This window comes from Lontra canadensis, unplaced genomic scaffold, assembly GCF_010015895.1.
Source record: "Lontra canadensis isolate GAN:19392208 unplaced genomic scaffold, GSC_riverotter_1.0 scaffold19, whole genome shotgun sequence".
Lineage (NCBI taxonomy): Eukaryota > Metazoa > Chordata > Mammalia > Carnivora > Mustelidae > Lontra > Lontra canadensis.
In genome coordinates this window covers 14,598,180-14,624,243 of record NW_022631013.1, presented here as the reverse complement: position 1 = coordinate 14,624,243, position 26,064 = coordinate 14,598,180, and the positions used below count along the sequence as shown (strand labels likewise).

Here is a 26,064-nt window from a genome sequence, read left to right as displayed (position 1 = left end):
TGCTCAGATGGGCATCTTCTGATAAGATAGGGGCCAAGATGGTAGGTAGGTGAGTGTGTGCAGATGAGAGCAGCTGGTAGCAGTGGGAGGAGAGCTGGGTGATGGTATACAAGGAGTTTTGGTGATGGGTGGCTGGAGGAGGAGGAGGCCACACGGGTGACCGCTGGGATCTGGCTGTGCCGTCACAAGACCTGCCTTGCAGAGGGAAGGGTCCCAGGAAGAGAAGAGCTATAGTGGGAAAGCTGTCACCCCACTGATACTTGTCCTGGTTTGGGTTTTGTCCATTTTTTTCCCAGCCCTCCTTAGGTATCCTGGTTCATCCAGCACCTGACTTTTGGTGGCTGATGGGGAAAGAGGTCAGTGGGTGAAGGTCTCTGGTGAGGATGAGGTGACGGACCTCGTGGGAGGAGAGGAGAGAGGGGCAGATGGGCGGGGATGAGGTAGAGGAGGTGTCTCCCGGGGGCAGAGCTGTGGGCGGGTGTCCCAGATCACTGGACACAAGAAAGCGGCCGATGTCGGTTGGCCCAGACGCCATCCCGGAGCTGGCCTCATGGAGAGGCTGCGTCCAGTCTAGGCAGCGGAGTTGAGGCAGTGCCCAATGGGCGGTCAGCAAGGGGGCGCTTGGATTAGTGACTTTGGAAGCAGGTGGAACGGTTTCACAGGGTGGCAGAGTGCAGGGTGTGGCCAAGGGAAGTGGGTGACTGAGGACAAGGGAAGGAGGGCCTTTGGAGAGGATACGGCCCTTGGACAGGGGGAAACTGAGGCTGGAGAGGATCTGAGATGGGTCCGAGGTCACACAGGGAGATGGGGGCTCTGCTAGTATGGTTTGCCGTGCTACGGGTTCCAGATTGCACGGGGTGCTTCCTTTCCTCGGTCTTCCTTGGGAGATGAGAACCTGATGCTGCAGGGTCTGCACGTGGCCTTGGCAGGGGGCTGTGGCTAGCCAAGGGGTGCACGCGGATGTGTGCGGGAAGACAACGAAGGGGAGCCGTTAAGCTGAACCTTGTCCCAGCAGCGGGGTGTACGGAGTGCTGGAGGGACTTGGCAAGGGAACCAGTGTAAGCCAGGGCTGCTGACGGGGAGCGCACTGAGCCTGTTCTTGCTGTGGCAAACACAGTCCGGTTTGGCTCGGTCCAGGGCGTAGTATCCAGTCCTGGGCAGTCACCAAGGGCGGGGGAGGAGGGAGCAGCCTGGCCCGGCAGAGGGGAGTGTTTTGTCATTTCTGTTGAGAATTGCAGGCAGATCATGATAATAAAAGGTCAGACTTTTAGTCTTATTATTGTTTTTAAGTTCTCTATAGAAAATGCACCCCCACTGGGGCCCCCGGGTAGCTCAGTCATTAAGCGACTGTCTTCGGCTTGAGTTGTGATCCTGGGGTCCTGGGATGGAACCCCTCATTGGGCTCCCTGCTCAGCGGGAAGCCTACTTCTCCCTCTCCCACTCCCCCTGCTTGTGTTCCCTCTCTCGCTGTGTCTCTCTCTGTCAAATAAATAAAATCTTTAAAAAGAAAGGGAGGTATTGTAGAGCTATAGAGAGTATGTTTATAAAAAAATTTTAGGGGCGCCTGGGTGGCTCAGTGGGTTAAAGCCTCTGCCTTTGGCTCAGGTCATGATCCCAGGTTCTGGGATGGAGCCCCGCATCGGGCTCTCTGCTCAGCGGAGAGTCTGTTTCCTCCTATCTCTCTCTGCCTGCTTCTCTGCCTACTTGTGATCTCTGTCTGTCAAATAAATAAATAAAATCTTCAAAAAAAAAAAATTTTTTTAAATTTTTAAAAAAAGAAAGAAAGGGAGGGAGGGAAGAAAATGCACCCCCTTCTTGTCTTCACCCAGCCCTACTGCCCTTGTCCCCCTTTCTCTCCCCCACCTTGCCCCCACCTCTCTCCTTGGTTCAGTCCTGAGCCACACCTCAGCTTTGAATGCCCAACTGAGAAGCCATTGAAGGTTTTGGAAGAAGGGATGCTTCTGTCTCAGGGTTGCCCAAATGGGACTCAACTTAGGAGAAGTCAGGTGGGGAGATTAGGAAGACAGTGTGGACGAGGGGAGAGGGATGTGGAGATGAGGAGGATGAGAGCAGGGGAGAACAGAGCTGTAGAGACAGGAGCAGGACTTAAGGCCTGCCTTGGAAGGCCCGGGATCCATGCCCACAGCTGCCCACCGCCACACCAGGCCTGGGTCAGCACCTCGGGGGACCACTGGGCTGCCAGGGCTCCAAGCCCTGCAGTGTCCAGGGCTCTGGTTGGCAGTCGAAGGTAGACTCCACAGGCTCTAGATCTCACCCCCTAGATCCCACCGCCTAAACAAAACCTTCCAGAGTGTAAGGATAACCGTAGCACCCCTCAGGGGTCACTTCCCAGCCCACAGACATCAGGGGGACCTCATGGGTATCCAAATAGCAAACCCAGGAGCTGGGTTTGACTAGTCCCATTTCACAGACAAGGAACCAAGGCTACAGAGGGAGGCAGAGTGACTCTTGGAACCATGGCCTACTGATGGCTCCATGTGTCCCCCCTTCCCATCCTGATAGCACCTATAACTTGACTGGGACACACATCACCTCCATGCCACCTCCAGCCAGCCTCAGAGCCAGTGGCTGACCTCATGGCATGAGGGATACAGCTGCAGAGGGCTGAGAGGGGCAGGGAGCCGAGAATGGCCGAGGAAGGGGCTGGACTGAGGCGGGGACATGGAAGCAGCTTGTTTTCACATCAAGAACTAGAAATTTGTGTTCTCTCTGGGCTCTGTGGTGGGCTAGTTACATCCCTCACCCAGTCCTTGTTTCCTCACCTGAAAGGTGAGGGGGTTAGACTAGACGATCTCTACCATCCTGTGCAGCCTGAAAATCCTGCTGGTCTCCCCGGCTTCTGTTCTGGTGGCCTCCCAAGTGAGGTGTGCAAGACACTTGTTGGGGTGCAGGGAAGAGCACTATCAAGACGATCATTCGGCTTTGCTCAAGGTACAGACCCACCGACACCACTCAGGCCGTCAGACAGCCTCGTGTCTCGTGTCTCCAGAAGTCTCTGGAGAGAAGGGGAAAGTACTTTGAGAAGGGATGGCAAGGATGCCCCTACTCTCTTTTCAGGAGTTCAGTATAGTTAATTTAACCTGGTTAAGGAATCCAAGTTAATCCAGACTAATTAATCCAGATTGGCTTTGTGGATTATATTAACCAGTTTGAACAAAACTAATCCTCACAAAATGGACAAGTGGTTTTAGAAGATTCCCATCTGAGGGCGCCTGGGTGGCTCAGTGGGTTAAGCCTCTGCCTTTGGCTCAGGTCATGATCCCAGGGTGCTGGGATCGAGCCCCGCATTAGGCTCCCTGCTCAGCGGGAGTCTGCTGCTCCCTCTGCCTCTGCCTGCTGCTCTCCCTGCTTGTGCTCTCACTCTCTCTCCCTGTGTCAAATAAATACTCTCAAAAAAAAGAAGAAGATTGCTATCTGAACAGTGGGTTGTTAGTGGTTCTAATAATATGAGTACTGTTGGACAAGAAATTAACACTTGGGTTTCTGGCCATGTCACATCCGCAGCCACAAGAAGGGGGGAAAAAAACAGTGACAAACTAATCAAGTCTGATAAGAAGTCAGCCTGAGCTGTTTTTTAAATTGGGGGGGACACTATTTGAAATACAGCTTTAGAGTCACTCTGGTTAGTGATGAATCTCGCCTCATGTATACGTTGTGCCTTGTAGCCCCTGAGAGTAGTAACGTGTATAAAATATAAAATATTGGTGGGTGGGGTTCATTTTTTTCTCTTTTGAAGAGTACATGATCAGGGGAAAAAAAAAAAAGCCTCCCTGCTCTAACTTCCTGGTCCTTTCTCTGCAGCTGCCCCTTCTGACAAATCACCTCGTTTGTGATTTGTTCAGGTAGGGTGTGATTTCTCCATTCTTCTGCCTGTTCCCTGGGCAGACACCCCATTGCTACCTCTGGGTCCACAGAACCCAGCACAGGGATCTGTCTCCAGCGGGAGGCATGAAAAATGTAGTGTGAGTTGATGTGTCCCAATTTACCTTTCCCACTGTGGGGCTGCTGCTGTGCTGACCTTTCTGGCAGCAAAGACTTGGGGTCTATCTCCCCTCCTGACCCTAAGGAGCCCCGTTCTTCTCAGCATAAACCACAGTCTGGAGAAACGCAGCCCACCTTTCAAAGTCTGAGTCTCAGGAAGGTCCAGCTACGGTGAATGACCACCCCACCCCACCCCCGTGCCTCACAATTAGAAGCCTTCTTCCCCAGCCATGCTTGGAATTTGTCCCTCTGAGAACAGCAACACAGATAAGGAAAAAAATATTTGGTACTGTATCCAGTCACAGGATCAAAGGAACTTTGTTCCATGTCTTAGAGGACTCTCCCAGGCTGGGGTGCCAGAAATCCAGATCCCATTCCTGGTTCTGCCCTTTATGGATGTCCCTGGACAAGCTGACTCAATTTCCCTTTCTGTACCCCATGAGCTCTTGAGGTCTGGCCAGTGCCACTATTCTAAGAAGTGAATCTAGGATCTTTTGTGGGTACCTGCTCCACTGAGGGTTCTCAGCCCCATCTGGAGGATTTGAGTCTGGTCTGGGCTCCAACCTAGGTGTCAAATGGGGACAGCTTGGAACATTATGGGGAGGCGATGAAAATGGGGAGATGGGAAACTGAGTCACACAAGAAACCCCCCTCCCTTCGTGGACCCAGTGCAGGGCCACGTGGTCAGGGGCCTCAGCTCTCTGAAAGGTTGCCATGGGGCGAAGGCCGTGGCTGCCGTTGGTGGGGCTGGAGGAACAGAGGCAGGGCGGGAGGGGAACTGGGGATTTCCACTCAGTGGAAGAAGGAAGTGTGACAGTGGATCTGCCCTTTTCCCGGAAGGAGTGAGCTTCCCATCACTAGAATGGTACAAGCCAAGACCCTCAGACTTTTCAGACAGAATGGTGTGGAAAGGAGGACAGAGAGCTGGGCTGGATGTCCACCCAGGTCCCTGAGGCTGGGCAGTCCTGTTTTTTTGCCCCAGATGTAATAAGATCATTTGAGAACAGGAGTGAGTGCGTCTGGCTCAGAATTAGATTAGATAAGAATTAGAGCTTTAAATCAGCACAGAGGGGTTGGGGGAGGGGCACGAGGTTTTCTCTGCTGCCAGCCTGTTAAGGGGGTTCGGGTGCCTCCCAACACAGGTGATCCCCTCCACCCCCAAATCTTTAGATCTTTAAGCATTGCCACATGGAGGAGAAAAAATGACATGGACACTTTGTGCTTCTGGTTTAATCTGTAAGCTCTGGTCACCTTATGCATTTTTGTTAAACGTTCATTTCAACCCATTAATACAGTTAAATACGGTAGGGCAGTGCCTAGCCCACAGTGAGTACTCAGTAGAATGCTATTATTACTTATTTTGAATTTATCTTGGATTTGCCATATGCCAGGCAGTGTTCTAAGTGCTTGCCATATATACGAACTCATTTACTACTTTAGGATGACAAAACCTAAGACCTGGAGAGGTTGACTGGCCTGCTCAAGGTGTCCCAGCGGGTATGTGGTGAGACCAGTGCCTGAGCCAGGCCCGACCGTGTCCGTAGCCATCTCTGCCTCCTCTCCATGTGGTCATACCCCACAGTAAAGAAACAAAGCACGTGTGCCCCCTCCCCCCCGCCCCCCTTCAGAGCCTCCCTAAAGCCTCAGGACAGTTGCAAGCAGAGATGCACATTCCCATTGTACAGATGGGGCCCTGGGGCCCAGAGAGGGCAATGACTTGAACAGGGTCACACAGCCAATGGAGGCAGAGCAGACTGGAGCTGGGCCCCTGGTCTCAGAACGTATCTGTGCCTTCCCTGCACAGTGGGGCTCCCAGCCAAGCCCAGGGAGAGTCCCTGTGAGCCGGTACTGCTCCCTCAGCTCTTTCTTCCCCAAGAGCAGCGGGAGCCAGCCCCGCAGAAGGTCAGGAAGCCTGCAGGAAGGGGATGGGAAGAGAACTCCTCTGTCCAGGCACAGATTCTCCAGGCCTTTCCTGAAAGTGCCTGGGAAAGTTGTGAGGACGCTCGCCCTATAGCAGCCCCTTCTGCTGAGGGCCGTGTGGGCAGAGAAGGCCCCACTAGCCAGGAGTGAAAGGGGTGGGAGGGGTGCCTGGGTGGCTTAGTTGGGCGACTGTTGGTTGCCTTCAGCTCAGGTCATGATCCTGGAGCCTCTGGATAGAGTCCCATGTCAGGCTCCCTGCTAAGCGGGGAGCTTGCTTCTCCCTCTGACCCTCCCTCCTCTCGTTCTCTCTCTTTCTCTCTCTCTCTCTCTCTCTCTCAGTCTCTCAAATAAATAAGTAAAATCTTAAAAAAAGAAAGAAAGAAAGAAAGAGAAAGAAAGAAAGAAAGAAAGAAAGAAAGAAAGAGGGAGGAGGACGGCCTCCTCGAGGAAAGTAGAGCAGGAAGGGTGGAGCCGGCTGATGGCCTGGGAGAGCCAGGGGAGAGCCAGCCGGATACCTAGGGGCTGCTAGCTCTTTTCTTCCTTTCTTATTGGGGCAGAATTTACATCACATAAAATTTGCCATTGTAACCATTTTTAGTTCTGTGCCCTGGAGTACATTCACACTGTTTGTACAACCAGCACCACTGTGATTTTTAAATTTTGATCTCACAATAGCCTATTCTGTTCTTTAATGATTTTGCTGACATGCCTTAATGAAAAGTGTGTGCTCGGTGCTGAAATTACCACGCTGCATGTCGGAGCTTCTCCCCATGCCAGGCATTGCTTTAAGGCATTTTATTTTACATTTTTTAAATAGTTTTCTAGAAAGATTTTATTTATTTATTTGCCAGAGAGAAAGTGAGAGAGAGCGTGTGCAAGCAGGGGGAGCCGACTCCCCACTGAGCAGGGAGCCCCATGTGGGCTCAATCCCAGGACCCTGAGATCATGACCTGAGCTGAAAGCAGATGCTTAACCGACTGAACCACCCAGGCACCCACTGTAAGTCATTTTAAATGAATAAACTCATCGAATCCTTACCATTTCCCTGTAAGTTAGGTTCTGTCGTTGACCCCAGTTTACAGATGGGAAGACTGAGACACAGACAGGTTTTAGTATCTTTCCCCACATCCCTCCCTGGCCCACCAGTTGCTGCCGTTTGTTGAGGACTCACTGTGCACCAGTCTAATGGCTCTGTTCAGCCTTGGTGCCATTTCATAGCAACATGGGGAGAGGTCGGTGCCCATGTAGTTGCAAGATCTAGAGAAGGAGAGTCTGGGTTTCTCTTTGGGTCTGACTCTGAAGCCTGTGTCTTGACCACCCGACCTTGATGCCTGGAGTTCAGAGGGTGAAGTTGGCTGCCGACCACCCACTGGTTCTTGAGGACTGGCCTGAACCCCCATTTGTATATTGAGAATATTTGCGAGATGGAAAGGCAAGAATCACAGCCCCCAGTGGCCCCCAGTTAGGAAGCAGTTGTGTGCTCCTGGAGCGTTTGGAGGACAGGTTCCTGCTGTCTCGTGGTTGTGTAACCTCAGAGAAGTGCTCTGAGCGGAGCACAGCTGGCTGTGTCCACGCGATGGGGGTAACTGCCCCCAGCCCGAGGTGGACGTGAGGAGTGAACCCAACAGGAAGGACTCCGCAAATCACAGAGCTGGCTTGTAGGGCGGTGGCTCTGGGTGGTCCCCGGTCAACTGCTTTACGGTCACCTGGGAACTTGTTGGGAATGCTGGTTCTCAGGCGCCGCTACTGAATTGCTAACTCAGAAACTCCAGGATGGGCCCAGCGATCTGGGGAGTGAATCAGCCTTCCAGGTGATTCTGGTGCACCCCTGGGTTGAGACCTGCTGTTGGAAAGCTTCATGCAGAATGTGCATGAGACACGGGCACCAGTCCTAGCGGAGAGTCCGTCTTGGGCTAGAGGGGCCTCCTCAGCCTGGGCTCTGGTGGACGGCCTGCCCTCCCTGGTCCATGGGCCCAGTCCGAACAGATGATTCAGGAGGAGCTCAGGGAGGCTGGAAATGGGGGGACGGTGGCCTGGCTGTCCTCCCCCGGCCGCTGTTGCAGCTGCTACCTGAAGAATTGATGAAGGCCAAGCATTATGGCCGAGTTCCTAAGCAAGGGGGCGGAGAAGCAGGAAGGGATGGCCAGTGCCCCACCCCCCGCCCATGTGCTCGGCTGGGCTGCCCAGGCAGGAGCAGGAAACAGGCAGGCAGACCCTCAAGCATATCTGGGGACTTAGCACAGGAATGGGTTGAGGGGAAAAAGGAGACTATTTTTTGATGTAAAACCCCAGCTGCTGGCTTAGATGTGGCCTACAAGCCAGGCCTCCCGGCTCCGTCGCTCTCTCAAATTGCTGACACCTGTGGAGACAGGTCAGCCCTTGACTCCTGGTCAGCAAGCCCAAGGCTCTGCGCTCTCCCCCAATCAGACACGCTCTTTTCCTCCCAAGCCCAGACCAGGAAGGCCTCAGAATCTTCTTCCCACCCCCTCCTCTTCATGCCTCACGGCTTCCCCCTCCAGCCGACTACAACCAGCCATGAAACAGAACCCACTCACCCACCTGTTTCTTCCTTAGATACAAGCCCAAAGTTGAGGAAAGAAAATACTTCCTCTGGCCAGACATTCTAACTACCTAATAGCTGGACCCACATTTCGTGGCAGCCATCACGTCACCACACCCCTGGTTTCAAACTGACATCTTCCCATGGTCTCAGGTGCCAAGGCCTTAGCCGGATTCGGAGCCCTTGCCGGTGCCTTGTTGGCAGGGCCCTCGCTGCTCCCTTGCCCAGACCCCAACCACACCTGACCCCTTGTGATTCATTCCCTGGCTGTCTTTCACTTCCTCCACCTACAGCACGCACCCCATCACTCTGTTCTCAGCTCACCCGACCCAGCCTTTCGGGCTGGCCTCAAACAGACCTGCCCCGAGGCTCTCACCCACTCCTGGGATTTCCACCTTCCCGCTGCAGCCTGGGCAGTCCCTTTCACCCTGAACTGAGCTCACTGGTTCCATGTTGGCCTCTCCCATCAACCTGATCCCCTGGGGGGCAGAAGTCCCTGCCAGGATCATCCTCGCCGCTCCCCCACAGTGCCCAGCACAAGCCGAGCTCCAGGAATGCAGGTTGGCGTCACCCTGGGCCCCAGGGTCCCAGCAACAGGGCAAAGTGGGAGCTGACTTGTGGGCTGGAGGTGGCCCCCGCCGCTGGCAGGTGCCCACCCCAGAATGGGGGCTGGAGGGCTTCTGCTCACTGTGGAACCCCGAGCCAGGCACTCTCCCAGTCCGGGCCTCAGTGGCCCTCTCTGTCCAAAGACAGATTCAGAAGCTCCGCTGGGAGATGAATGGTGAGGAAGCAGTGGAACCTCCAGATTGTCACCCTCCTGAAGGTGGCTTTAGAAAGTCCCCAGTGACCCTTGTCTCTTGAAACTCTCAGATAAGGAGATTGTGGGGCAATAAAGCTGCCTGAAGTTTTGGTCTGGGCCTGACTTAGGGGAATAAACAAGAAGCCGGGTTCTGTCTCTCTAGAGGAACAAGGCAAGAAGGGCCCCAGGCCTCCAAGGACTGGGACAGCTGATAGGTAGCTCCATCATCCTCCCGGTCCCGGGTTTTGGTGCATGTGGGCTGCAGAGCTTTCAGTGGACCGCCCTAACAGTCGGGCAAGGTAAGAGTATTACCTGCCTGAGAAAGCGAAACCCGAGAGGGGATGGAGATTTGCCCAAGGTCATGGAGCAGACTGGTGTCAGAATCAGGGCTCTCCCACCTGACCAGCATACTCGCTAGGAAAATTACAGGCTCAGCGCACTCCCCACCCTGCCCACCGTTCCTCGTGTCCAGAGAGGGGTTCAGGAGAGGCTCATGGCGTGAGTGGAAGCTAGTCCAGGAGCCAGGTGGGTCCCCCTGCACCCCCCCCGGTACCTGCTTGTGGGATCTGGCCTGCGTGTGGGCAAAGCAGAGGGGAGCACCGTTCGGACTTGGCAGTCTGATGGCCGAGTGGCTGGACGGCTGGACGGAGGGAGCAGGCAGGAGCGTAGGCAGCAGGACCCGGGGAGGGAAGAGCACAACCACAGCTGAGCTTTCTTGGTACCAGAGGTTTGCAAGGTATTTTACAGCTGTTACCTTGTTTAATCCTTGGTAAGCGTCTGTGAGGATACCCTTTTACCCACGTGCATGCTGAGGCCCAGAGACAGGTTGAGGTCCAGGGTTTGAACCTGATTCTCTTCTCTCCCTGCGCTGGGCAGCCTCATAGAATAGAGAGTGCTCTGGCTGGCGAGCTGGTGGTGGTTCTAGTGGACCCAGGAAGGTGGAGGGAGACGAGGAGCATCCTAGGAGCCCAGTTAAGTACTTCACGTGGGCTGATTTGCTTCCAGGCAGAGAGAAGGGGGCATGAGCAAAGGTGGTGTGCCTGGGAAAACAGTGCTTTGAGGGGAAGGCAGATAAACCATTTTGGCTAAAGGTTGAGTTTGTGGAGATGAGATGTGGCCAGTGGAGTGTGGGGCCCCACACCCCAAATCCAGCAGAGGGCTTGATCCTGAGGACAGAGGGGATCTGGGGTGGTGGGTCTTAAGGGAAATGATGGTGTCTGAGTGAGGTCAGGAAAGGAGCCCTGGGCTGGGGTAGGGACAGAAAGGGAGTGAGGCCCAGAGAAAAGGCTGGCCAGGCTTTGCAAGACTTGAAGGAGAGGTAGAGGACAGTGGGGGGCCGTGGGGCAGAGGAAGTCAGGCTATCACTGGAGGTGCCCTGCCCCTCTTTGGTGCCAGGGCTCTGGGCAGTGTCAGATGTCAGGAGGAAGCTCTCCCTTGGGCCTAATCTCATCAGGAGGAGAGAGGCATTTTCTTGGCTCTGTCTGTGACTCAGGCTGTATTTCCTGTGGGCCTGCCGGGAGGCATCTGTGCTGGACCAGAAGGACCAGAGACCTGGAAGAAGGGAGATGGGCGCAGGGGAGGGGCCCCACAGCAGAGAGAACCTGGAGACGGGGCTGTTTTTACTTGCCAGCTGGGCTGTGCTGATGGAGGAAATCACAAGGCTTCCCCTGTCTTGCCCAGCACCACTGCCATCCAGAACCCACCAGGAACCCCAGTCTCCTCGACACAGGGCTGAGCGCAGCAGCCAGCTTCCACCCCGAGGGCTTTGACCCTGCCGGGGAGATGCACACATACACTCTTCAGGTTCCTCTCGACCAAGAGGAATCACTAGTCAGCTTTTCATAGGTGCTTGTCTGCTCCCTCCACCACCGTGGTGGGCACCAGGGGTCAGAACTCTGTGCTTTGCACTTTCTGGTTTGGGATTTTTACTCAGATCTCCAAAATGCTGGGCCCTCAACACATACCTGTCACATACAACATCACATCCTAGAGTGCACTAAATTCAGGACCACAGCAGTCTTAACAGCAAACATTTGTTGACCACTAAGTATGCACCCAGCATCACTCCATATGCTGTGTGGATTATTTTACTGAATTGTCCAAGGAGCCCTGTGAGACAGTGTGGACCCAGGACTCAACAGTTTGGCTTCAAATGCCGAGCTCAGCCGCCTACTAGCAGCTGTGTGATTTCGGACAAGCTGCTTAACCTCTCTGGGCCCCCAGCTTTCTCCTCTGTAAAAATGGGATGATAACAGGGGATTGCTTTGAGGATTGAGTTAGGACACGGAGCCTACCTCATGCAAAGTAAGCGATGCGGTAGCTGTTAGTTGTTACTGTGCCGAATTTCGCTGGTGAAGGAACAGACATGTGAAGTCACCCGCCCAAAGTCACATAGGTATGGGGGACTGTAGTAACTCTGTAGTTACACTGTTAACTGGGTACCCAGTAGCCACATGTAGGGCACGTGGAACGTTGCTAAGGTGATGGAGGAGCTGCATTTTACATGTTATTTCCTTGTACTTCACTGTGACTTTAATCTAGAAGCCACAAGCGCCCCGTGTCAGACAGAACCAGGGTGGGGCTCCCACACCCAGTGATCTAATGTCCCTTATGCTCGTGTGCCTTCGAAGTCACAGCCCGCGGCCCCGTGCTTTAGCAGGCTAAGATCACGCCATCTCCCACCTTCCTGCCCTCGGCCATGTCCCTGGGAGGCGTCCACAGACGCAGAGCAGGGACAGCACTGCCCATCCCCCACCCCTGCACCCCGGTGTCAGCAGGGGGCCTGACCCAGAAGAAGCACCAACAGCAGATGAAGCTTGCTGATTGAATTAAGGCAGCTTCACCTTCCTTGACAAGCCTTGTGTTCTTCTGCTTTGAAAGTGCCGCGCTCTGGTTCAGGATGTTGGGCTCTTCAGGAAGTCTGTTCTAGGGCCTCAATGAGCAGGTTGTCTGAGTCAGTTGTAACCTTGACTCTGACAAGTTGTTTGTGAATCAGATAACAGTTTTCTGGAGACCTCTGAGGTTGGTGGGGTGCCCAACTTGCCCCTGTTTGCCCAGGACTTTCCCAGGCATTTTCCATTTTAGCATCAGGAGTACATCCCCCAGCTCTTCTCCCCACATCCCGGGCAAAGCAGGACAGGTGATCCCCCTGCTTCTGTGGAGAGCGACAAGGCCTCTTCTCGCTCTGAAGGAAGGAAGAAAACTAAGCCAGTAGGGTGAGACCCTGAGGCCCCAGGTCCCCGGCTCCCGCTGTATCACTGCAGACCCTGTTGCTGGCCCGTGGAAGGCAAAAATAGAGATTATGCCAAGAAGTGACAAACCAGGGCCTGGCCTCAGATGAGCAGAAACTCGTGAGCAGAAACTGTGGATAAAATTCTCACTAGCAGGAAGTCACTAAGACCTGTGGTTTCTTCTTTCTGCCTGGTGAGAAAGGAAGCCTCCTTGGGAATGGCTGGTTAAGCAGAGATGCGTGTCGACCGCAGGGCGCCTTGACCTCACTTGGGCCTTGCTTCCTGATCCAGGTGTCCTGCCTCCTTCAGGGGTGGATCAGAGGACCTGATAAGGATTCAGGATGAAAGAGAAAGAAGATTTCCTGCCAAGTTTGGAGCCAAGGTCAGGATCAGGATAAGCCCTATGATGGATAATAGTTTGGTCAGGGATTGGAGTCAAGGTGAGGGACCCGCCCATAATTAGGTGTTTGTTAACTCTTGGTCTTCGTACATCACCTTCAGAGTATTCTTTTTCTTACCGTAGTCTTTTTTTTTAAGATTTTGATTTTTATTTATTTGACAGAGATCACAAGTAGGCAGAGGCAGGCAGAGATAGGAGGAAGCAGGCTCCCCGCTGAGCAGAGAGCCCGATGCGGGGCTAGATCCCAGGACCCTGAGATCAGGACCTGAGCCGAAGGCAGAGGCTTTAACCCACTGAGCCACCCAGGCACCCCTTTTTTCATTTTTTTAAGCCTAGGAAACCATGGTTCTAATTCCCCTCTGTTAACTGCATTGACCTAAGCATGGTGATTTTTGACCTTCTCCCGAGGCACGTGCAGTGGGCAGGTCTTAAGAGAACAAATAACACTGCAAATCTTCCATGAGGAACCAAACTTACAAAGGGATCATAGTAGCCAGCAGCACCAGACCCCTACCCTCGCCTGAGTCTAATGCTAAATTAGGTCAAGTCACGCTTTTCCTGAGGCCAGGAACAGGCAATTAATGAATAATCCATAATGCTAGTTTGTGCCACACCCAGTTCATCCTGCAGCTAACCCTTGTCCTGCAGTGAGACCCGGTTGGGCTGGGAAGACAGGCCTTGGGGGGCCCAGCGGGAAAGGGGTGTGTGTGTGTGTGTGTGTGTGTGAGAGAGAGAGAGAGAGAGAGAGATACACGTCAGAGAGGAAGGCGTGCAGGAAGAGGGGCCTCTGGGGCAAGCCTTGACTTCTGCTTCCCACCTCCCATTGCTCCTGTTAGTTTGATCTTGGTTAAGTCACTTCCCTGGCACCTCAGTTTTGCCCTCAAGTGGGACAAGAGCCTGCACCTACCTGGCAGGGGAGCTGGAAGGGATGGGAAAGGCACCAAGCCATTCTCCTGTCAGGCGTTAAGAAATAAACTCAATGGGATGTTAAAACCCAGAGATGACTAATCTTTTGGGGGGGGGGAAGCAGGGAATTTGCAGCCCACAAAGCCTAATCCTGTGGCATCAGGCTTGCTAGACACGCATGGGGATAGCAGCCGCACAAGCCACCCCCCACTTTGTGCCCCAGCGAACCAGCCTGCCACACCTAAGAAGGCATGCTGTGGCTTTGATGTGGGCCCACTGGATGGCACCAGGCAGGATGGGACTGGTGGCAAGGGCTAAACCTGGCCCAGATAGGCTGTTCTGGCCCAGCCCATGGGTGAGGGCCCTCCAGGTCCCAAGGGCCCACGGCAGTCCACATTTCCAGACAAGTGCCTGCTTGTGGGGGAAATAAAATCCATTCTCTGAATTGCTGATTCCCTAAATTCATTTATGCACAGATAACACCCATGCACGCCCAGATGAAACCGAACACCCAAAGAGATGCCCACATGCTTGCACACCCGTGCATATGATGAATGCTGCACTCATGCACACATTTGCACACACAGACTTCACCCACGTATATGGGTGCACACTCCCATACTGCGGGGGAGGGAGAGACGGCCAGGCTTGGCCCCATCCCCCACTTCTGCACGTTTCCGTCTGAGGCAACAGGTCTGGAAGAACTTTGCCAGGGGAGATAAGGCGCCCGGGGTGGGGTAGAGTGGGGAGTGGAGTTGGGGGCAAGGGGACAGAAGGTCGTGAACACAGTTTTAGCTTTCTGTCGCTGTTCCACAGTCACTGGCTTCAACAGTGGAAGCAAAGAGCCCTCTTTCCAGAAGGTGTCCGCGTAGTTTCCTGAGCCTTGTTTTACTTTTCTGTAAAGTGGGGGTGAGAATGGTCGTGATGCCTCTGCTTCCGGGCTGGGGCGAGATCGAGCAGGTGATGGGTAGTAACGAGACTCTCATCACCGTCATTATCTGCGGGAACCTGGAGCTGGAGGCTGGGGGGGGGGTGTTGGCTTCAGCCCTCAGCTCCAGCTTGCTCACTGTGTGACCTCGAGTGGGTTCTCCTTTGCTTCTCTGCCTCAACTTCTCTGCCTCTGTAGTGGGGAGCAAGGTAGCAGCTACCTGTTAAGTCCATACAGGGAAGCACGGGGAATGACACCGGGCACGTAGCAAGCACCCTGAAAACTGTGAGTTGTCATTGCCGTGGAGTGACTGAGCTGAAGGAGGATCCTTGCCTGGGCCCCTTGAGGCCTCCTGACCCTGACCCTGGGCAGGGAGCCATCCCTCAAGTGTGGGGCTGAGCGCCGGGCTGCGAAGGGAGAGCACCAGAGGTGGCAGGAGGGGTCCAGACAGGTGATGCCCCTTAGGTCAAGGTGATTTCTGCAGCCACCACCAGCCCTCTTAGCCCACTGCCCACAGCACGTGACACAAACGCCAGCTTATTCCCCCACCTTGCTTTTCCACTGACCTTTGCTCAGGCTGTTCCATCTGCCTGGGACATCTTCCCCGCACCTTACCTTTTTCCCCGCCAACATGGCCAACTCCTACTCATCCTTCAAATCACAAGTCACTTGTCACCACTTCTGGGAAGCCCTCCCAGACTGCCATGTACTAACCTTTATTATTATCTGTAGTACACTGGATCCCACTGGCCCATCTTCCCACAGGATTCTTCACTCCTCTAAGGCGGGCTCAGGCTTACTCTCTCCAAACCCCCAGTGCCAGGCACAGGGCCTCGTCACACAGTGGCGCTCAGTAACTAGAGTGAACAAATATGGGGCCGAATGAGGAGCTAAGGAAGCTCAAGATGCCTGGACGATAATCGTGGTAGTAATTAAGACTGTAGATCAAGGGACCTATGATTTAGTCCTCACGACAAGTCTGTGAGACAGATGATTTTGTGATCCCCATTTTACAGATGGGAAATCTGAGGCCGAAGAAGTTAAGTCACTTGCTCACCCAGCCGGTAAGAGGCAGAGCTGGAATTGGAGCCCAGGCAGGCTGGGTCCAGAGGACACAGTGTGACCCACATCGCTGGGCTGGAGTGGTGTGGGCCGATAGGAAATGGGAGTTTTCTCTCTGGCGTTTCTGCCCTTCGGATCGACAGGTGAAGAGATGACAAGCAAACAGGTCGGGGATAATCATACACCATCTCACCAGAGCCACAGAAGTCGCCACAATGACATCCTGTTCATTTGCTTGCCCTTGATAGCACCCTGTCCACATAGAGCCGGCCGATGCCCTGGTCCTGCCCTCTCCAGAGGGGCTCCCCAGGTGTCTTGCTGTCAGCGTCACGAGCCTCACGCCCCGCTTTGTCCTGTTCGTTTCCCATAGATGTCATGGCATTCCCAGTACCGGAGCTCCAAGTTTCGCCACGTCTTTGGCAAACCAGCCAGCAAGGAGAACTGCTACGACTCGGTGCCCATCACCCACAGCGTCCAAGACAATCATTTCTGCGCTGTGAACCCCTGTTTCATTGCAGTCGTGACTGAGTGCTCCTGTGGGGGGGCCTTCTTTGTCATTCCCTTGAACCAGGTAAGGCCACCGGCTAAGCTTCGGGCCCACACAGCCCTCTGGAGGCGGTGCAGACAGCGGAAGTAGAAAGAGCCTGGGTTTCTGGTCTCACGCGTGGCTGCAGATCTTAACCTTGCCTCTTACCAGCCATGTGACCTTGAGTTCTTTCACTTCTTTGAGCTTTGGTTTCCTCATTGGGAAAAAAAGATACATATCCTAGGATTTCTGCTTTTAGCAGTTGCCTAGCTACTCCCAAGACCTGTCTTCCACCCCACAGCAAAATAGCTCACTCCTGAATCAGATATAATTTGTAATGCATTGCTGGGCTCACAAGACATTGGGGAAATCGCCAAAGCCACCTTCCCTCCGCAACAAAAAGAAGCAAATCTTGAGTCAACAGTCTGAGAGAGGGAAGCGGGAAGCGAACAGAAAGCAGTAGCTTGTCCTGTAGGCAAAGGTTACCAGTATAGGTTATACTATATGCAATTGCTGATGTTTCACAGGTTTTTTTTTTAACCCCAAAGGGGTAGTTTCATATAACTTAACCTAACAGCAGACCTTTTCAGGATCCAACCGAGCCTGAGTCGGCTCAAGGCAGAACGTCTAAAGAGACTAGCGGGATACTGGCTACTAGTGCCTCTGGTTCCCAGCAGAGCCAGACAGGGAGTGTCCTCAGAGGAAAGCATCCCACATGTGGACAGAACTCCTACAGAGTGAGGTTAGGCATGTGAGCCACCATGAATGAGAGTCAGCTGAAACAAGGAACAACAGGCTTAGACACCCCGTCCCCCGCCCCCCGACGAAGGACTCCAGAAGTTAAAATCATAAACACAAAATGGAATCTCATACACCGAGTTTTCTGGTCCAAATGGAACTGAATTAGAAATCAGTTACAAAAGATAAATTTTAAATCCCCCTTGAGGAGTATCTCACCAGCAGCCCACAATGAGATAGCACCACGACCACCAGATCGGGGAACATGTGAGGAGCTAGGAATCATGAGTGGTGGTGAGGATGCGGAGCCTCGTGAACTCTCAGATGCTTCCAGGGACAGGGTGAACTGTCGCCTGTGTTTTGGAACCACACGTGGCAGTTTCTAGTAGAGAGGAAAATACACACACTCTGCGACCCCGAGATTCCACTGCGAGGTATGTCCACGCAGTCTTTCTGTGCGCCAGGACACAGTGACGACACTGTGCGTAGCATTGTGGTTCATATTGTCACCGAACTGCAAAAACTCAAATGTCCAAAGAATTACATGAATAAATCGTGATGTATCCATACTAGGGAACGTACATAATCGTGAAAAGGAAACAACATACATACAGACCACAACATGGATGAATCTTTTTTTCTTTTAAATATTTTATTTATTTATTTGACAGGGAGAGAGAGATTACAAGTAGGCAGAGAGACAGGCGGGGGCGGGAGGGGGGGAGCAGGCTCCCTGCTGAGCAGAGAGCCTGATGTGGGGCTCAATCCCAGAACCCGGAGATCATGACCAAGCTGAAGGCAGAGGCTTAAACGACTGAGCCACCCAGGCACCATTTTTTTAAAGATTTATCTATTTTTTTACATTTTGTTTTTATTTATTTTTTTAAAAATATTTAATTAATTTATTTATTTGACAGAGAGAGAGATCACAAGTAGGCAGAGAGGCAGGCAGAGAGAGAGGAAGAAGCAGGCTTCCCTCTTAGCAGAGAGCCTGATACGGGGCTCGATCCCAGGACCTTGAGACCATGACCTGAGCTGAAGGCAGAGGCTTAACCCACTGAGCCATCCAGGCGCCCCAAGATTTATCTATTTTAGAGAGAGAGAGCAGGAGGAGGAGCAGAGGGAGAGAGAATCTCAAGCAGACTCCGCACTGAGCACGGCTCCCCACACAGAGCCCAACACAGGGCTTGATCTCATGACGCTGAGATCAGACCTGAGCTGAAGCCAAGAGTCGGGATGCTCAGCCGACTGCACCACCCAGGTGCCCCAAACATGGGTGAATCCTAATGACAGTTTTGAGGGAAAGATACCAAACAAATTATAAACTGTCTCCTTCTGTTTATGTAAAGATAGATACAGGCTAAATTAAACTCTACCTTAAGGGATGTATAAGTAAGTAGAAAAACTTTAAGAGCAAGCAAGACACTGTCCAGGAAACCAGGATAACTATCACCACCTGAGGGAGGGGGGTGTTATGATTGGAAAAGGTCCCATGGGGGGGCGGGGGGGTCTCCTTTGTGTTGCTCATAATAGTTCAAGTCTTAGCCTGAGATGGTGGCAGATATATGGGTAATTTATTTTCCAGCAATTCATTAAGTTGAACACTTAAGTTTTATGCCTTTTTTATATGCTACATTTCACAAGATCGCATACATAAAGATGATACCATAGAGTTCATGTGATTTTACAGGCCATTGCTGTATAACTTCCAAGGAATTGATTATTTCAATCTTTCGCAAACATTTCTAAAGAATAGGAAAAGAGGGATGGCTCCCCTCCTTGTTCTGTGAGCCAGTGTAACCTTGATTCCAAAACCAGACAAGGAGAGAACAAGAAAGGAAAATGACAGGCCAGCCTCACTCAAGATGTATGTAAAATGGCTAGCAAACCGAATCTAGCAGTGAATTTTAAAAAAAGATATATTCTAACCAAGTTGGATTTATTCCAGAAACTCAGGACAGTTTAATATTAATAAATCTATAAATGTAAATCATTATATTAACAAAGGAAAGGAGAAAGCCATATGGTCATCTCCATAAATACAGGAAAAAAGCCTTGATAAAGCTCAGTTAACCATTCCTGATACAGGTTCTTAGCAAACGAGGAAAAGAGAATTTCACTAACATAAGAAATAGAAGTTTTAAAACCTTTTGTTTAGATTCACCTCTTGCTAACATTCTGCCAGGTTTACTTTTTCTCTTGTATATCTTTCTCTCCATATGCGTATGTATAGAAATTTTGTTTTTGGTCCAGAATCCAGCTGAGAATCGTTCATTGTATTTAGTTGTCAAATCTCTTACTCTACTTTATTTCGTGATACTGACATTTTTAAGGAGCTGAAGGACAGCTATTTTGCAGAACATTTTAAAATTTGGATTTTTGACATTTTTTTCCTCATGATGAGATATATAATATACATTTGGGGCAAGAATGTTAAACAAATGACACCGTATCCTCAGTTGATTACATCCTGTGACATGTCAGTTTGTCCTATTATTGGTAATAATGGTGATATTTGATCTCCTTGTTAATGTGGTGCAAACATTTATAAAGGCGGAATGTTAGAAATAGCCATTTAGGGATGCCTGGGTGGCTCTGTCGTTGAGCATCTGCCTTTGGCTCAGGTCATGATCCTAGGGTCCTGGGATCGAGCCCCACATGGGCTTCCTACTCATCGGGCAGCCTGCTTCTCCCTCTCCAACTCCCCCTGCTTGTGTTTCCTCTCTCGCTGTGTGTGTCTCTGTCAAATAAATTAAAAAAAAAAAAACCTTTTAAAAAAGAAGAAGAAGAAAAAGAAATATCCCTTTAAAATCAGCAATGAGGTGGGGTTATTATGGACATTGGGGAGGGTATGTGCTATGGTGAGTGCTGTGAAGTGTGTAAACCTGGCGATTCACAGACCTGTACCCCTGGGGAAAAAATATATATGTTTATAAAAAATAAAATTAAAAAAAAAATCAGCAATGAGCTTAATGGGTCATGCTGGCTGGCACCATAGGGCTGAAACACAAGTTAAAGATGTAAGGATTAAAAAGGAAGACATAAAACCACTCTTATTTATAGACTGATTGCATACATAGAAACTCCCCCAAAATATGTGGTCAAATTATTAGAAAAATAGTAAGAACGTTTGGAAGGTGGCTGGGTGCAAAAAGTCAGGATACAAAAATGAATTGCATTTTTGTATATCTAGAACACTTAGAATTTGTAAACATTTGCAGTGGAATAAAAGAAGATTGGATATGGAGGAATAAACAAGGCTTAAAAGGAGAGAATTACAGAGCATTCTTGAAAGACCAGTGTTAAAGCTTAATATATGCTGCTACCTGTGATTAATTCAACTGCTCATTTCACTGCTCTGGCCATTACCTTTATGATAGCCTAAAATCTGTGCTAATTTGATAGAGGAAAGAGAAGATCTTGTTTTAACTTATGACTTTAAAAAAAAAAAAATGAAAACCAAACATTTTCCCACACATTTGCCAATTAGTCATTTCTTTTGTGACTAGTCTCTGTTTGATTTACTTAGGGGCAAGACTTACTGATCTCATTAATTTGTATGTACTTACTTTAGATCAGAGATATTAATCCTTTGCCTGCCATTCTTTTAATAAATACCATTTTTTGTCTGTTAAAAAAAAAAAGACCAATGTTAAAGATGACCCAAGTAAATGGAAATATGTACCATGTTCATGAATAGCCTCTCTTTCTCCCTCTCCTAAATCTCCCCAACATTCTCCTTTATAGGATATATTCCACAGCATATTCCTTTCTTAGGACACCATAACGTGATTACTTCGCATTAGAGTCATTTGTATTCTTCTGCTAGTACCTCCTAACCTACTTGGAATAGTTGGGGGTTGGGGAGACAACTGGTATTTCATGTGTGTGTGTGTGTATGTGTATGTATGTATCTCACATTTTGGGCATGCGGTTAGTGCTCATAAATTTTCATTGATTGAAATTGATTGATTGAAATTACCCAGGGATTATTCATCTGACTAAATACAGAGAACATCACAAAGGGAATGTCACCAGCCAAGGTGTGGAGGTGAGACTGTACATATGCCCAAGGCAGTAATGCAGAGAACGGTCCGGCTGGAACAGATGATTCTCTGTGTCTAAGGCGAGGAAGGGAACTACCTTGGGGAAGTTGATTTGGGCCAGATGAGAAGGGTCTTGAATGCCAGGCTGAAAAGTGTAAATGGTATTCTAGAGCTGAGGTTTTTCAAGCTGGAGAGGGACAAGCGTAAAATGGGATTTCTGCAAAGACTTGAACTTGAAGATCAGAGTTCAGAGGTTCCCTGGAGATGACCCATTTGACTTGTTTCTCCCACGCTTTGGGAGCTTTTAAAAGATTCTACCCATTGGGGCACCTGGGTGGCTCAGTGGTTAAAGCCTGTGCCTTTGGCTCAGGTCATGATCTCAGGGTCCTGGGATCGAGTCCCGCATGAGCAGAGAGCCTGCCTCCTCCTTCTGTCTCTCTCTGCCTGCCTCTCTGCCTACTTGTGATCTGTCTGTCAAATAAATTAAAAAACTTTAAAAATATATATATATTTATTTAAAAAAAAAAAAGATTCTACCCGTCAAACAGACTAGATTCGTAATTAATTAAATAGTGTATTTTTCAGATTTTTATTACTCAGCCTCTTTCAGAGCTATCACAATTTCTAACTCAATGAACTACCGATTATAAATAGGTACTAACAACTGACTTAAGAAAAGAAGTTGCTTTGATGAGATGGAGTGTGGACCTGGGTATGGAAAGTGGACCTAATTTAGAAAGATAGGATGAGGGGGTGCCTGGGTGTCCCAGTTGGCTGAGCATCTGCCTTCAGCTCAGGTCATGATCCTAGCATCAGGCCCTGCACTGGGCTCCCTGCTCAGCAGGGATCCAAGCACACCAGGAGCTGGGGAGCCATGAATCAGAGTTCACGCCTGCGTGTCAGAACACAGATGCTGATTCAGCGGGTCCAAAGTGGGGCCAGGCACTTCGCATTCCAGCCAGGGCCAGACCTGAATTTCAAATAAACACCGAATAACTTTTTTTTTTTTTTGCTTATTTTTTTTCTTTGTACTTTTTTGTGTTGAGAGCATTTAAACTTTTTTGTGTTGAGAGCGTTGTAGATTCACATGCAATTATAAGACCTAACACATAGAGCTTCTGTGTACCCTCTGCCCAGTTCCCCCAACGGAAACATCTTGCAAGACTAGAGTACAGTATCCAAACCAGGATATGGACGCAGGTACAGTCTAGAAGCTGAACGCTGCCTCCAGCACAAAGATCCCTCCTGCTGCTCTGCCGCCCTCCACCTCCATCCTCTCCTTAACCCCTGACAACCACTCATCTGTTCTCTTTTTTGAGCCTTGTGCCATTTTAAGAATGTCGTATAAATGGAACCATACAACGTGTAACCCTTTGGGCTTGACTTCTGTCACTCAGCATAATTCCCTGGAAATCCACCCAGGGATTGGTGATCCGGGATGGACCAATAGCGCCTCCTTTTTGTACTGCTGCGGAGTATTAAGTGGTGTGCAGACATTTGTTTGACCGGTCACCTGCCGAAGGCCACTGTGATTGTTTCCACTTTGGGGCTGTTAGGAATAAAGCTGCTATAAACGTTCATGTACGGGTTTCTGTGGGGACGTGAGTAAGTCTCCGTTTCTCTGGGTGAATGCCCATGAGTGCAATCTCTGGGTCCTAAAGTAGTTTCACATGTTTAGTTTCACTAGAAACTGCCAAGCTCTTTTTTAGTATAAGTAAAATAGTGCATGGAATGTACTTACTCTAAAAGAATTATTTGTCATTTATCTGAAATTCACACATCCCTGGACATCCTGTATTTTTATTCGTCAGTTCTGGCCTCCCTCCTCCCAGGGGATGCAGATGCTGCTGGTTTGCAGACTACATGTGCAGTAGCTAAGCTCTAATCTGGTTCTTTTCATATTTACAAAAGAATTTCAAACACAAAAGTAGATAAATACAATCCTAGGAACCCTTGTATACCCAGATTCTAGAATTTTCAAGGCTTTGCTGCTCTTGCTTCATCCATCCTTTTTTTTTCCTGAAGCATTTTTTTAAGATTTTATTTATTTATTTGCTTATTTATTTAGAGCGTGCAAGAACCCAGGGAGGGACAGAGGGAGGGGAGAGAGTGAATCGGTCAGGCAGACTCCACACAGAGCCCGAACGACATGGGGCTCCTGGGGTTCATGGGGCTTGATCCCACGACCCCAAGATCGTAACCTGAGCTGAAATCAAGAGTCAGCCGCTCAACTGACCGACCAAGCCACCCAGGCGCCCCTTCATGAAGTATTTTGAAGCGAATCCTGGATGTTTTGTCATTATACCCCCATAAACTTCAGGGTGCAGTTCTAAAAACTCGGCGTATTTTCTGACACAACCGCAGTGCCATTGATGGCAGCCCTGACAAGAGCTCTGGTGTCACCCGATTCCCAGTGCATGTGGAGATACCCTTGATTGCTTTGTAAATGCCTCTTTGTGCTTGGTTCCTTTGAATCGGCGTCCAGAGAGGTGCACGCATCACATTTGGTTGTTATTTTCTTGGGTAAACACATGCAGTATGCGCAAGTAGGCGCAGAGGGGAGAGGGAGAGGACACGCTTGCTGGGCCTGTGACACGGTGCGTCCCAGCGGACGGCCTGCAGGGTTAGCACGGACAGTGCATACGCTGCTGCCTTCCTTAGCCCCTTCTGCAGGAAATACTGCCCCGTCGTGCAGATGAGGATGCTGAGGCTCAGAGAGATGACATCCCAAAGGCTCCTGAGCCCCGAGGGTGAGGACCAGAACGTGGCTGAGCCCTGGGTGTGGCTGTGGGGCCTCGCTCTCATTTCACTGGCCTGTGTGCGGCTTCTCGGTTTGGGCTCTGGTTTCTAGGGGCTTCTTGTCAGCCAGGCACAAAAGGTGTCGCTGAACTAGTGCCGTGAGAAGGAAGGGAGGGACAAATTAGCTGAGTATTTCATGGAGTGTGTACGGGAGCGTCAGTGTGCATGGTGCCTGGCCTTGCCATGGCATCCTGGAGGTTATTCTCAGAAGGGCCAGGCTGCCCCAGGGGCCAGGGGACTCTGCAGGCAGCCTCCTTCCCTTCACTGTGACCTAGGGCCGGCCTGTTTGGAGGGAGGCTCCCGCAGCCTGGGCAACAAGGGCTGTGCTCGGGGAACGGAAGCAGCAGCAGCAGGAAGGTGTGGGGACAGGTGAGCCTGGGGCCTGGCTTGCAGCCAAGCCACCCCTGGGGGTGTGTGGGGTGGACTTTGCTGTGAGGTGTGGTGGGTGGGGAGACAAGAACACAAGGGCAGGCAGAGCCCTGGGGATAGGCCCGAGGGGTGGACCTCGTCGGAGGAGGCCAGACGGACACTGTGTGCCTGGAGAAAGTGAGGAGCATTGGAGGGCCAGACGGAGTTTCTAAAGCCCTGTCTGACCATGTCACTCCCCGGCTCAGTCCCCTCCCAGAGCTCCCCATTGTCTGCAGACCAATCCTGCCTTCTCATGAGCTTCTGTCTCTGGCCCAGCCAGCATGTTAACCCTCAGCCTTCCATGGGGAGTACTTACTCCCTCCACACTCAGATTCCCCTTCTAGAAATGCAGGGCTGTGGGCCAGCATAGTGTGTCGCTTTCTGTTTTGTCTTGTTTTATTTTGTTGAAAGTCTCTTCCAGTTCCAGGCAGGTCCTCGTGAAAGTGGCCCATGATGCCAGTGCTGACTGTGCCAAGAGGACGGCCAGGGCCAGCAGGCCACGAGAGGACGTACTCCCACGTCCCAGGGCTCTGCCGCCCTTCGCACGTGACTGTGAACCCCTCTGTTCCCCAGCTGCCGCATTGTACACGGGGATTCTTCATGGGTTGGTTGGGGGATAAACGAAATAACAGGAGTGAAGCGAAGCACCCAGCACAGGCCTGGCACATGGATGACTCCCTGAGTTACAGTCCCTAAAGAACGACGTTTACACACCTGCTCCTTACAGGTTTGTTCACTGGAGTACAGTCTAGGCATGGCTTTATTCACCGAGGGCATCCGGGCACAGTCACCCATCAGGTGTGTAGGGAGAGAGGGCAGACCCCTGCGGAACAGTTTGACATCACACTGAGTACACCCCTGGGCCCCCGAAAGCATCCTGAGTGACAAGAACACCGGGTCGTTGTAATTTGCTCTAATGAACTTAACACTGGTGAGTTTCCAGAGAGCTTGCCCTGTACCAGGCGCTATCCTAAGTGCTTTACTTGGAGGAACTTACGTAATCGCTCACACCCTGCGACATCCTACTATTGCCATTTCGTAGATGGGGAAAACTGCGGCATAGAGCACTGAGGTCACTTGCCCAAGGTCACACAGAGATAAGTGCCGCAGCAGGGACTCAAACCCAGGAAGCTGGAGTCAGCCTGCCCGCCCCACCTCTTCTACATGGCGCCGCCCGCTTGTGCCTGTGCCTACCACCCCTGCCTCCCATGTCCGCCCTGGGCAGTTGGAAAGGCCCCCGGAAGCTGTGACACTGTTGTGGGGATGGCTGCACCCCTGTGAGTGCTGGGGGTTGTAGCCTCACAGCTGTCCCATCCCAGCAGCTGAGCTCTGCCCCCCTCAGAGTGTCCCCCACCTGCACGGCTCTGCCCTCTGTCCACTGTCCCATCCACTCCGCCTACCTCAGGGCAGCCCCACTGAGACTTGGAAGTGGCATGTCTCCAGGCTTGAGCGGCCGGCTCCTGCCCCCAAGCCCGGGCTCCGGCAGTCTGCGAGGAGAGCAGGGGTGCCCCCCTGACTTAGAGCTGTCTTCCCCGTAAATCAGAGGCCTGTCCCCGGCTGACTGCTGGCCTAGTGGACTGAAAGGCGGAAGTGGCCTCCTGATTATAAATGTCCCTGTCATGACAGGGCTTTCAGCAGCTCAGTCTCAGCCCAGGAGATGGTCTAATGATGTCTGGAAATGTCAGACCTCGGCTCTGCCTGCAGGCAGAGCAGCCCCGGGCAGAACAGACTGCCATCCCT

At 51.3% G+C, this 26,064-nt stretch overlaps 1 protein-coding gene across 2 annotated transcripts in view; it reads left to right on the top strand.

The window, feature by feature from the left end:
• Positions 1-26,064, top strand: part of CORO2A (coronin 2A) — a 48,423-nt gene that overhangs the window by 9,308 nt on the left and 13,051 nt on the right. For both annotated transcript variants that reach the window (XM_032860682.1, XM_032860681.1), the window contains exon 2: positions 16,178-16,378. In XM_032860682.1, coding sequence (XP_032716573.1) covers positions 16,178-16,378 — 201 coding nt within the window. The remainder of the gene's footprint in view (positions 1-16,177; positions 16,379-26,064) is intronic.